This window comes from Cyrtonyx montezumae, unplaced genomic scaffold, assembly GCF_038088225.1.
Source record: "Cyrtonyx montezumae isolate F1298 unplaced genomic scaffold, pur_monq_1.0 scaffold_30, whole genome shotgun sequence".
Taxonomy (NCBI): Eukaryota; Metazoa; Chordata; class Aves; order Galliformes; family Odontophoridae; genus Cyrtonyx; species Cyrtonyx montezumae.
The window spans coordinates 4,660,693-4,673,707 of NW_027072035.1; the positions used below are offsets into that span (position 1 = coordinate 4,660,693).

General features: G+C 39.3%; 1 protein-coding gene across 1 annotated transcript in view; it reads left to right on the forward strand.

Moving 5' to 3' along the window:
- Nucleotides 1-13,015, forward strand: part of ARHGEF28 (Rho guanine nucleotide exchange factor 28) — a 58,195-nt gene that overhangs the window by 27,007 nt on the left and 18,173 nt on the right. The window contains exons 18-26 of the mRNA XM_065744212.1: nt 198-452; nt 1,494-1,570; nt 2,237-2,415; nt 3,023-3,114; nt 5,896-6,078; nt 7,211-7,342; nt 8,059-8,153; nt 11,706-11,744; nt 11,827-11,874. Coding sequence (XP_065600284.1) covers nt 198-452; nt 1,494-1,570; nt 2,237-2,415; nt 3,023-3,114; nt 5,896-6,078; nt 7,211-7,342; nt 8,059-8,153; nt 11,706-11,744; nt 11,827-11,874 — 1,100 coding nt within the window. The remainder of the gene's footprint in view (nt 1-197; nt 453-1,493; nt 1,571-2,236; nt 2,416-3,022; nt 3,115-5,895; nt 6,079-7,210; nt 7,343-8,058; nt 8,154-11,705; nt 11,745-11,826; nt 11,875-13,015) is intronic.

The following is a 13,015-nucleotide window of genomic DNA, read 5'->3' on the forward strand; positions in this document are numbered from 1 at the left end:
AGGTGTCTGTCATCTTTTAATGGGTAAATCAAAGGCAAATACCTGCAGTGTCTCTAGTAAATTGGTTGCCAGGTTCAAGGTAAAATTATAGATTTCTCAATTTTATCCATTATTTTTATTAGTTCCCAGATAGTAACGATAATATTCTCTTGAAGATGTCAGTTACTGTCATAGTGTTTCTGTTTTGTTTCATACAGAACAAACAGAAGAGCATAAAGACCTATGCAGAGCCCTTCGTTTAATTAAGGACATGATTGCAGCAGTAGATTTGAAAGTTAATGAATATGAGAAAAGGCAAAAACTGATGGAAATTCTCAACCGGACTGAAAACAAAACATATACAAAACTGAAAAGTGGACACATTTTTAGGAAGCAAGACTTGATGAGGAAAGAGAGGATACTTCTCCATGAAGGCTTAGTGTTCTGGAAAACAGCTACTGGTCGTTTCAAAGGTATTCCATCCTAGCACTGAAGTCCTCTACTAATAACATATAGAGATTGTTTGGTTTAAGAGTGAAGATATTTTATTACAATATGTTGCAAATACAAATTTCTGAGGGAATGGTACTGACAGTATTCAACTAATTGCTAGAATAGTAGTTCCAGAAGCTGCTGCCGTATATAGATAATGCCTTGTATATTTAAAATAACAAGCTTGCATACTAAACTTGGGTGCCTGGTGTCTCAGAGGCAGGGGGGTTGGACTAGATGATCTCTAGAGGTCCCTTCCAACCCCTACAATTCTGTGATTATGTGATTCTGTGAAACTGTACTTTTCATATTCCACTGTCAGTTGCATTTCCTCCTCCAGTCCACTTTCCTACAGTTTGCAGTTTCATCCCACGATGCACGTTCTTGTACATTTATATTGTTCACAGCATTGACCATCATGTACTGTTCTGTAGTGTTACGTGGACATAGACAGTAGAAAAGAAATCTTGAAGCTACATTTGGCTGGAACCCAATTTTCACATTCAAGCCCAGAGTATGATTTTCACATGTTGGTTTTGTTTTGTTTTGTTTTTCTTGAAACTTAACTAATATTTGTTTTACAGCTTTACAAGCCTGTGTGCTCACTGTTATTCCAGAATTTTTTTCATTAGTATAATATTGAGCTGTGAGTATATGTTTAAGTGTGGGTGAAACAAAACTTGTGCAGAGTGCTCTTTACTAGCCTGTCTTTGAAAGCTTAGGGAAGTTGTGGAGGCATTTGAGTGAGAGTTTATTCTTTCTGTGGGCCAGTGCTTTTGCACTGTGCTGCTGGAGGGTGGATAGCAGAAAGTGTGCTCTTTCCCAGGAGGGTTGAAGTGATGGCTTGCTGTTTTTGCTTTGTGCAAAACATAGGGTAATGCAGGTATTTCTTGTTTAGCTTACTAGGATTCTGTGAGTTACTTACTAACCAGAGTTCCTTCTTTTTCAAAGATAAAAAAAGAAGTTAAGCGTAACTGTAATATTTTAATTAAAAAATATTCTTTTCCTTTTCTCATTTTGAGATACCCTAGCTCTGCTTCTAACTGATATGCTGCTGTTCTTACAAGAAAAAGATCAGAAGTACATTTTTGCAGCTGTTGTAAGTATATTGTCATACGTGTGAATATGTATATTAGATTTTTGTGTACTACTCAAGAGTTAGATTATTTTCTTGGATATTCTCATATACTTTTTTACTTCTTTAATACTGATAATATATTCTGAACAGTAATATACCAACGTGTGGAAGGTTAATATTCTTTTCAAAACTGTTTTTTTTTTGAGAGGAGAGATGAAAACAACAGAAGGAGGTTTAGTGACGTGCCTCATCTGATTATGAAGCTAGAAAGCAGAACAAGCTCTTTCACTTAACCAAATTAAATTGTAACCTCTGCTTCTGTAAACCAAACCAAAACAGAACAATAATATTGACTGCAAGTGTAATAGTAAACACATTAAATGCATGAAAGGTCATGGACTAAACTCAAACTATATAAACAAAGTGTCTCAGTGTCGCTGAGCCTCTGATATTTATTTTTAGCACATACGCAGTGCTTTACGTACATGAATACTATAAAGTATTTAACAAAATAGTTAAATAAAATGTCTGAAAACTCAACTCTAGCACCCTTACGCTTGGTGGGAATACTGATAGGCTGAATATACCAGGATGGGAATTATTTCAATCAACTGCAAAACTTTGCTCTTTTCAAAGTATGGTATTTTTTGAGAGACATTTATTTTTGTGTGTGACTGTTCTTCCCAGGACCAAAAGCCTTCAGTCATCTCTCTTCAGAAGCTCATTGTAAGAGAAGTAGCCAACGAAGAAAGGGGGATGTTTCTGATCAGTGCCTCAACTGCGGGACCTGAAATGTATGAAGTTCATATGAACTCCAGAGAGGAGCGTAACAGCTGGATGAGGCATATTCAAGATGCAGTTGAAAGGTAGAGAGAAAAGCTTTTGTTTTGATATGGGTAGTCTGAAGTGTAAAGGAGGTCATTTGGATATTTGTGGCAGTGTGCTTTCCATTCTTTGTTGCCCTGGATCTGTCCTGTGAAGTTTAGTTTCAGAGACCCCAAAACCTCATAATCGGTTCTGTCAAACTTGCCATGTTAGTTCTAATTTCTCACTGAACCAATAGACCTTTCCTGCGCCTCTCAGTTTTCCTTACCTGTCATTTTAAGCTTCCCTCACTTTTGCCTTTGGCACTGGATGCTTTCTTGAATCTTGCAAATGCCCATGCTTTCGTTTGGGGTAAATCCTCAGTCTTACCTTGGTATTTGTTCTTTAGGTATGGCAGGGAAAGCATTGCTTTTTGGATGTGAGACTTATGCTAAGCGCCATAGACTTACAGCCTTGCCAGGATTAAAAAGGAATCCTTCAGTCTTGTTTATGTCCAGCTACTGCTTTTTATAGAAGCGAGCGAATGTCATGCTTATAGTCTATTCCAAAATTAGTTGGTATTTTGTAGTTTATTATGAATGCAACCCTGTACTGAAAATGAATGTATGTTCAGATATTACTTTATCTAATTTTGCTTCCTTTTTAAAGTTGTCCAGAGGAACAAGAAGGAAAAATGGGTAAATTTGATGAGGACAGACGTATCGCTGAGGCTAAAGCATACAAAATTCAGAAATGTCAAGGTGCGGTAACTTACATGCCACTCTGAGAGCTCCCATGTCCTGAGAGGTTAGGATGAATGAATAACATGTATATATTGTCTGATGGGTTCAGAATGGTTTAGTAAGCAGAGTCACAGTGGAATGGAGGAGAGAATTGGAAAAAAATGTAGAACTTGTAGGTTGAGATAAAAAGTATTTACTAAGGCTGAAAAGGAAGTTAATGGTAATTATGTATACACATATTTACAAAACAAGTGATGCACAACACAATTGCTCACTACCTGTTGACTGATGCCCAGAGAGTCCTTGAGCACCAGCTGCTTCCTAGCCAACTCCCTTCAGTTTCACCCTTCAGAAATGTCTTGTGGTATGGAATATCCCTTTGACCAATTTATGTCAGCTGCCCTGGTCTGTACCCTCCCAGCTTGTTGTGCTCTGCCAAGTCCTCTCACTGGCAGGATAGTATAGGAAGCTGAAAAACTGAAACGTTTGTCTCTGTGCAGCAGTGCTGAACAACAGCTAAAGCATCAGTGTGTTACCAACACTTTCTTCTCCTATAAGTATTACACAGCATCATACCAGATGCTGTGAAAAAAATTCAGCTTTGTCCCAGCTGAAACCAGAACAGTATTCACCTTTTATCCCATACCAGGTACATCATGACAGATACTGCAATTTTTACTTTCCTTATATTATATATTAATTGTCATCACCTGTCTTCTCTTTTGATATATACACATAGATATAGTTACAGTAGTCTATGAGTCAGCCCTCTAAATTGCCCATGGAATACATTTAATCTGTGATTTCAGGCTCTATCTATCATGACAGTCCTTCAGGGGAGGAGGGATAATGTATGTGCATAAAACATGCCATTTTAATTCTGTCAGAATTAATTCTTCTTTAATTAAGGTCATTCTCAGTGTAATATCATCGATAATGCATATAGCAGCCATAGCAGTAACGACGTGCAGTATTAGGTAGCAGTTAACATTATACAGTTCCAGTTATTGGCTGTTCTCATCCAAAACCAAATCCCTTTGAGGTACACACAGGACATCCCCATTCTTCTGTATTACCCACCAAGTGCAGTCAGGTTGTTGAGCAAAAGCAGTCTCTTTGATGTACTTTTCCTTAGACAGTCTTTCCCAGCATGGTTTTCTTGTGCACTAAAGTATATAGGAGCTTTGAGTTGGCAGGGCCAGTTCAGTTGGCACATCACCAAGTGTTGACAAAGCAGGTAGATTTTGTTAAATGTGTGTCCTAATGTTTGAATGTCCCAGCACCCATTAATTGCTCTCAGTGTAGTCTTTAGCATTTCACTATGTCTTTTGATTTTCCTCGAAGCTGGTGTATGACTGCAGAGAAATTGTCCCAACAGCCAGGAATCAGATTAGGAAAACTAAAGCCCAGATAGAATTAAATCTAGTCAAGGACATAAAGGGGAAGAAGAACAAATTCTACAGGTATATCAGTGATATAAGGAAGTCCGAGGAAGTTGTGGGCATTCTCCAGAAGGAAACTGGGCGCCTGGTCACAAGAGATAAGAAGAAAGCTGAGGTGCTCAGTGACTTCTTTGCCTCAGTTTGCACCAGCAAGGGCTCTAGCCACACCATCCAAGTTGCAGAAAGTAATTGTAAGAAGTGGAAGAAGGATGATCTTGCTATGAGTGAAGATCAGGTTTGAGACTATCTGAAGAACCTGAAGGTACGCAAGTCCATGGGACCCAAAGAAATCCACCCTCGGGTTCTGAGGGAACTGGTGGATGAAAATGCCAAACTGCTGTCCATTATATTTGAAGGGTCATGGCAGTTTGGTGAAATTTTCACTGTTTGGAAAAGGGGAAACATAGCCCCCATTTGCAAGAAGGGGAAGAAAGAAGATCTAGGGAACTACAGGTCAGTCAGTCTCGCTTCTATGCCTGGAGCATATATCCTTCTTAAGGCCCTACTAAAGCATGTGGAAAATGAAGATGCGGTGACCGATGGTAACCAACATGGGTTCACCAAGGGCAAGTTATGCCTCCTTCAGAGTTTTATAGTTTTGTAACATGATGGAACATCCCTTTGGCTAGTTTAATTCAGCTGTCCTGGTTCTGTCTCAGCCAAGGTCCTTGTGACCCCAGCCCAAGTGTCTGGACAGTATGAGATGAAGTAAAACTGAAATGACCTTGGATCTGTGCGGCACTGCTGAGCAACACCTGAATTATTGGTGTATTCTCAGTTTTGTTTTTCTTCTAAAGCAAAAACAGAGTATCTTATCAGTCACTAGGAAGAAAATCAACTGAAACCAGGACACATTTTATTTTTTCTTGCTTTTATTTTTATTTGAAAATGTTGAGTTGAATTTTATTTCCTTGGCTTACTTGTGCACAATTTCCACATCTTTTTACTACTGCAAGCACAGAAATTTCAGCAGTGTCCTGCCTAGGGAAAACCACAGGGGAAGGCATCCTCTACAGAGAGCAGATGGTCTTCTTTGACAGTGACACACCGAGTCAGTATGTCTTTTGCTGGCCTGAGCAAGTCCTTTTCCAGCACTGCCTATTGTTAGTTCAGCAGAAATGCTCCAGAGTACAGCCAAAGCCATGTCCCTGGAGTAAGGCAGTGGCCCAGTGTCTTCCAGCTTTCATCAGAACAGACTATGGATTAATTCAGTTCCTGGCCACTTACAAAAGACATTGAACAAGTCTGTTGCTGAGCTCAAATGTCTGTATGGTGTAAAGATTAGAAGTGTATATCTGGAATGTGCTTTACCTGCAGGATAAGAAATACTAATACGGTGTTCAATTTTGGCTGACAGAATCACTGAATAACCAGGACCAGGAAATCTGCAGTTGCTTGGAAGACAAGTTGCATATCTATACAGAGCTAGTAAATGTGAGTGGATTTGAAGATGTTCACGTAGAATCTCACCTCCTTATCAAACCTGATTATGGAGAAACTCCACAGGCTGCTTCATTGCTGGTAGCGGCACTCAGAGAAGGTGAGTTTTAATGGGAAGTGTACAGTGGTCGCTCTTCAACTGCCATATGGGCAGATATTTCAAAGTAATATAGTATAGTCATGTTACTTTGTGCTACAGTTCTTCCAATTCTCAAGGGTTGGCTATGCCAAAAGTTGGTAAAGAACACAAAGGAGAGTGTAAGATATGTTTAGTGGGGATATGTTTAGTGAATGACATCTTATTATAAGTAGGCCGGACCATGGTGTTAGATTTCATTTGAAGAATGTTTCGATAATAGGCTTCCTTGCAGTACAGCCTTGTGAAGTATCTCCTTGGATACAGTATGATACAGCATCTGGTTCCTTATCTTCACTTGAGTTTGTTGATTTGATGACAGATCAGAATCCTGTAGGGTCATACACAAACCAAACAGATAATTTTGGCAAATTTTCCAAAGAAGTGCCTGCCATAGTTACTGTGGGAGCCACATTTTTCTGCACGCTATCAGAGAGTGGATAGTCTTGTACTGTCTGTAGTGCAGTCCTCTGAAGGAATGAGAGGAATAATAATTGTGGGTGTCTTGTCTATTTGGAAGTTTAAATTCCTGTTAAACTCAGCTGAAATTTGTCCTGATAAACAGAACCATATTCAACATAGGCAATACGCTCTTTTACAAGAATTTCAATATTATAGGGTTACCTAGAGAGAACTGTGGGCAAATAACCACATTTCAACTAATAACATGAAAGGTTGACCTCCATCATCATTTGAAACTCAGAGAACAATGTTACTGATAGAAATTTGTCTTTGGGTGGTGAATATAAGGCAGTGATAAAATTATAAATGTCATTTTATCTAAAGTGGCCATCGATACTGACACACTTGATTCTACCCACTCTTAACTTTCACTTTCTTTCATTCCAGTGTTATTGTTTATGATATCTTTTCTTCTCATGTTAACAAGTTTACAGCAATGTGTATAGAATTGCTTCAATAATGCAACTCCCTGAGCTAACAGCAGACTCTTAGCAGTAAACCACAGTGGAAAAGGATAACTTTAGGGAGCACTGAATACCCCTTCCAGACTAAATTATTCTACAATTCATCGTCATTAATTTTTGCATAAAGGACCAATTTGAAGGACCTCAGTAGCTGTTCATATTTTCCCTAGTTGAGAGTCTCCATGTTGCTGTCACATCATCACAAGTGAATGAAACAGTCATATCGTCAGAGGAAAGTACGGAGGAATTAAGTTTGAAACACAGACTTAGTGCCAGTGAAATCTTGGAAACTTTCCCTGGGGGTGAGTAAAAATTGATGTTTTTATGTGTTCAGATTGCTGAAGTAATTGATACAGGATTTCTTTTTCGAAAGTTCTATCAGTCTGTGGCAGAATCAGTAGAGAAATATGTAATAAAAGTTGTCTCTGGGCAAACAGAGTAAATTGTCATATAACTTTACTGAAGTAAATGGATGTTTGCATACATTGCAGTTTTTCCATAATATATGTCTGCAATAAGCATTATTGAGTCCAATTTGTGAATTTTCATACATAAAATTTATATGATTTCTAGTCTTTGTTGCTCAGCTCTGCAGCAAATATATATTGCTGTGTAGGCCTTTTTCTGGCAGCCAATTCTTGACAGAAAGCATGGAAACCAGCTTGCTAGTGGGATTGATATTCTGGTTCTTTCAACTGTAGAAGGTACACATAATGTTCTTGCAAAAAAAAAAAAAAAAAAGACAAATGAAGTGTGGTACAAGCCATAGCTGCAGAGCATATTTAGTAATATGGCTATATTTTAAAATATTTCATAATTGAAATGCAATTTTTAAGGTAAGATTGTCCCACTTGTGCCATCCTGGCTTTTAATATGCTTTTCCCCAGCCTAGAATCCTTCATCATTAGATGTTTACAACATCCTATGAGTAGCTGTAAAAAAGTGTACACTTTGTTTCTGCAGTCAGAATATGCTTTGATGCCTTTCTCTTGCACCCTTTTGGGGTCTTATTTGTTAGATGCAGAAATGAAGGAAGTTGCAGAATCACCTGAAGTTGATCTGTGTGCTTGCCCTACTGAAAAGGAAATTTCTGATACTAGTGTGGAGTATAAGGTATTGTAACTGGTGTCTTTTTCATGTTGCTCTTATCTCTCTGGGCACTGGGAATGTAAGTGCTGTACACTTTTTCATGGGATATCTAAAAATTATTCTGAAATCTAAAGCATGGGATAGGCATGTTTCATCTAAGTCCAGATAATTCAGGTTAGTAGACTTCACTGCAATTAACAGTGAATTTGTAAGAACAACCATAAAAAATCCAAACTCAGAACAGTTTTCCTGCCAGGCTTGCAGAGCAGTGGGTGTGTGGCAGCCACAGTTTCATATGGACCACTTGAGAGCCTGGTTCTCTGCTGTCATCAGTCAATACATTCATCAATGAGGAGCTGATAGTTCCTCCTGTTCACAGGATGATGAAGGTATTCTGCAATGAGAGAGGCATCAGCTAATGCAAGGAAGACGTATTCATTGGAAGATCTTCATCCTGAGAGCAAGCATATAAAATGGGATGGATTGCCTTAACACCAGCTTGCTTTAGAATTTTGAATTAAAACAAAATGGAGTAATTAGTGAATAGAAGAGAAACTGCCTGTTTTTCAAAGTCCTGTAACTCTTAAACAAATCTTGGGAAAAAGCAGAATCAAGTCAGTTCTGATCAGAATTATAACTGGCAAATATAAGGGAGCAGGAAGGAGTGCTAGAGCGAGAGCAGTTTGAATTAATGTGAAATAAATGGAAGTATAATTATAGAAGGCTTAGACCACAAAAGCAATAAAACGGAGAGACTAGAATAGAAGGCACAGGACATGAAATGAAAAGTTTGCTAGAAAAGGAGATAGCATAGCATTAGGGTATTGTCTACATCAGATCTGAAAGAGAGTGTGTGCCTGAAACCAAACCTTGTTTTTTCTTGGTCTTTCTATACAACTCTAATATACTTATTTCCGTATAAACCTTGCCTCATGTTCATCTTTATGTCGTCTTACCTAAAAGACTTTTAGAAGAGCAGCGTTAAAAATGTGCATGAAAAAGACAATGAAGGATGATTCCAAGTAAGGAGTTACAAAAGTTAAGGGAAATGAAATAAAATAAAATAACCTAATAAATGGTGGCTGGGTGGGGGGTTCATATCTACATTTTGAAAAGTTCCAGTAGTCCCGCATTAAAAAAATGCCATTGGGGTTACAGGGAAGACAGAGACATATTTTTCTTAGAGGTACGCAGCAAGATGATTAGTATCAAAGATTACAGATCGAAGCAAGGAAAATTCTGACTACATAAGGAAAAAAATCACAAGAGAAGGGTAATCAAGAAGCAGAAAGTCACCCAGAGATGGTGTGGAGCCTCCACCTTTGGAGATTTCCGGGATTTGACTGGAGAAGGCCCTGAACAGCCTCATCAGACTCTGAAGCTAGCCCTGGAGCATCAGTGGATCTAGAGGGTCTCGAGTAAGCTCTTCCATCCCACTTCAGTCTTCTGATCTCGACAGCAGTCGTGTCACATCTAACTGTGTCAAAATCAGATTCGCCAGGAGGTGGCAGAACGAGCAAACAAAACGTGAAAGGGCTTCTCAGGTTGTGGGATGGCAGCACTGGGCTTAGGCAGCTAGCATGGGCAGAGTCCCAGAAAGCCAGAGTGAAAGCCCCCAGCTCTGGGGTTAGGTGCATCAGAAGCAAGTCCGTTTCCCACACAATACTTGGGTGCCAAGTGGGTAGAAGTGGTAGGTGGTCACCATCTCACCCCCCTACTCCTGCTTTGTAATTGCATCTCCAAGTGGTTGCCTGAGGAACACATAGCCTGCACCAGGATCTGAATATCCACATTTCTGCTGCTTGTCATTGCTCTTAACAAAGAGGGAAGAGTGGCAGGGAGGTGGTGTTAGATTACAGCATGGGTTAAGCAGATGAATATATTGATTCTGACCTAACTGGGTTTAAAGGACTTATATTGAAGTTGTTAGTGTTGTGATGCTTTTATATCTGTAGGTAACTCAGTTAAACCTTCCTTTTACTCTTCCTTCCATTGTGTAAGTATAGAATGGATGAGGTTGGCAGGGACCTCTGGGTCCATCTGGACCAACTCCCATTGAAGCAGGAGCACCTAGCGCAGAATGCCCAGGCCTATGTCCAGACCATGTCCATTCCTCAAATGGTGCTACCCAGCTGCCTTGAGGAGATGACAACAGGTGCTTGAGTTAGCCACTTGCTGCCTTTTAGCCATGCCAAAGCCAGCTGAGCCTTTAATCTTTCTGCACATCTCCTTTATTAAATTAAACAGGCTTTATAAAAATGAAAAAAGGGTAGAGTTGATCCCATACCTCTGTTCAGTCTTTGTGTCTTCCTTCATACAGTCTTCCTTGCCTTGCCTGCATCTTCTCCTCCCCTTGCTTTTTCACGCTCCTCCTCTTGCCTGCCTTTTGCCCATCTTAGCAGCCCTGTGCAGAAGGGCCAAGTTACTTTGTGTCAGCTCAGACATTATATAGGTTCTGCATGATATCCTCTGTGTCTGGTGGCAGTGTGAATTGTTTGGTTTGCGACTGCAGTAGGAAGTGGAGAAGGAGGTGAAGATGCGGATATGGAAATACTGAAGTAAGATGATGGAGAATTAAAGGGCTGGAGGAAATGCAGCACCTGATGCTCCCTTTCCACAACATCTTCATTGTGTTTGAGGGCTTGGACTTTATTGTTTTCATTTCCGGTTACTGCAGTGAAATAGAGCAGCTGCTGTGCTATGTGATGGGAAATGGGCTCAGAAGAGAACTTATGGAGAATCAGAGAACAATCAAATATTCCCCAAACCCTCTTCCACTCCCCCTCCCCCAAATAAAAAAAAAAAGTAACAAATTATACAGGAAGTCTTTCCAGAATAGCCTCAGAAAGAATTGTGTTTTATTTCTCCACTGTTTCACCTTATCTTTCTCAGAGGAGCTGTTTTTTGTGCAGAAAGAATTATGGGTGGCTTCACCCCATAAATTTAAAAAGCTTTGTAAGAAAAAGGATGGAAAGTGCAAAGTGGCTGAGCCTGGCCTGAGAACAGCAAGCCTAACTTCTGTGGGCAGCAGCCCTGACGCTGTTAGGTTTCCCAGAGCACAGCAGCCACACAGCCCTTGCCTAGCTCCCTGCACACCAAAAGCACTCACTCTCTAACCCTCTACCTTAACTGCCATCAGCGTCTTTTAGTATTCATGCCTTGATTTCTGAAGAGTCTTGAGCTGTTTCAACCTACTAGAAGTAACCTAAACCCACTCTGCTCAATACACAGAAGTCTGCTTACTGTATTTCAGAATTGTCAGGTAAACAAAGAGTGAATGGAAATGCCTTTTCTATGTAGTGTTGGTCACAAGAGGATTAAAACTGTGGATGAAATATTTTTGTTTTTACAGTTGTGCTTACGATCTCTAGTGATTTCCACGGAAACTCCAGTGTTGATGAATTATTAGTCTTCACAGGTTATTGCTTCTGTCTTTTTTCACCTACTCACAGAAAGGTTTGACTCAGCTCTGCATATATTAACAATGTGGATGTCTCCACTAGTACAGAAATAATTACCAAGATGATACAATTGTAAAGTTAAGAACTACTTTTAAGCAGCATGTGTTTATTTTAGGGAGGAAGTATGAGTTTCCCAGGATCTACAGGGACAGAGGTGAGTTGATTTGTACCCCAGACATAATGTGGTTAGTTGAGAGTGAACAAACAGTTGAAAATCCTTCTCTTTTCTTTTCTAGATTGTACAAGCAATCCAGAATCTAACTCGTCTCTTGTACAGCATACAGGTGACTATTCCACAGTCAACTTTGTAGAATAATTAGTTTTAGTCATTTACTTCTTAAGGCTTGTTTTCATTTTGCGCTACTTTTAGATGTTATGTCAGCGGATACTTAGCTCTGCTGACTGTTGTACAAGCTGTCTTACCATACATTTTTATTCTATATCAGTGGTATGTTCATTTAAGAACTGAATAATGCTTAGAGATTACTTCCCTCCTTGAAAGGAAGTATGTACAGTCCAAACGTCTAGGGAAGAAGTAAGATGATAGCTTAGATTGAATTGGTGTCATTTCATGTACTGATTTCTAAAATTATAGTTCAAAATACTGATGAATGTAAGGATTTTGTTTAGAATGTTGTCCTGGTGACTTCAGACCACACCTAGGCCACTTAGGTGGCCAACCAACCTCTTATAGATATTTCAAAATCAGATCATTATTGTTTTATTCTGTAGAGCCTTAGTCTGAAGCGCTTGGCTCTTTTTGGCTAGAAAATTATAAATTATTTTTCCTTACGTGCAGTTTTGAAGATTAATTTTAAAATGTTTAATTTCCATATTTTTAACTTTTAAACATTGAAATTAATGTATTTCTTAGCACTCCTGAAAACTTCAGGATTAGAAATCAATTGGAAGCAATACAAAAGTGAAATAAAAATCATCTAAATCAGGAAGAGTTTTGGAAAAATTGAAAAACAGATAGCTGTGGCACAGGTGGCAGTAAAGTAGGGTCAGGATCATGCCTTATGGTTCTGACCATGAAAGCTTGTGTATGCTGGCAGCATAGGTACAGAGAATCAAACAAAGAATCCTATCATTGCCCTGTTTACAAAGCAGCAAAACTGACCTAGTACTGGGGAATGAGCCAAGAAAAGTGGGAACTGCACACTGTGTAAAGCTGAAGACTCCTCCTAGAGTGGACGGCTTGGGGCATTTGTGCTGAGGGAATTCTCTGGGAATGTCTACATAAGTAGATTCCCACGTCAGTTCTCAAAGACCAACTGTGCACTAAGCACATCAGTAGGCCTAGGACTTTCTTGCTTTTCTTTTAGATCTCATCAGTTTATTTTGTGATACCATCACAATATTTAATGCAAACCATGTCTCAACATCGTTGTGAAGGATGTCATATAATGCTCTTGGTTGTAA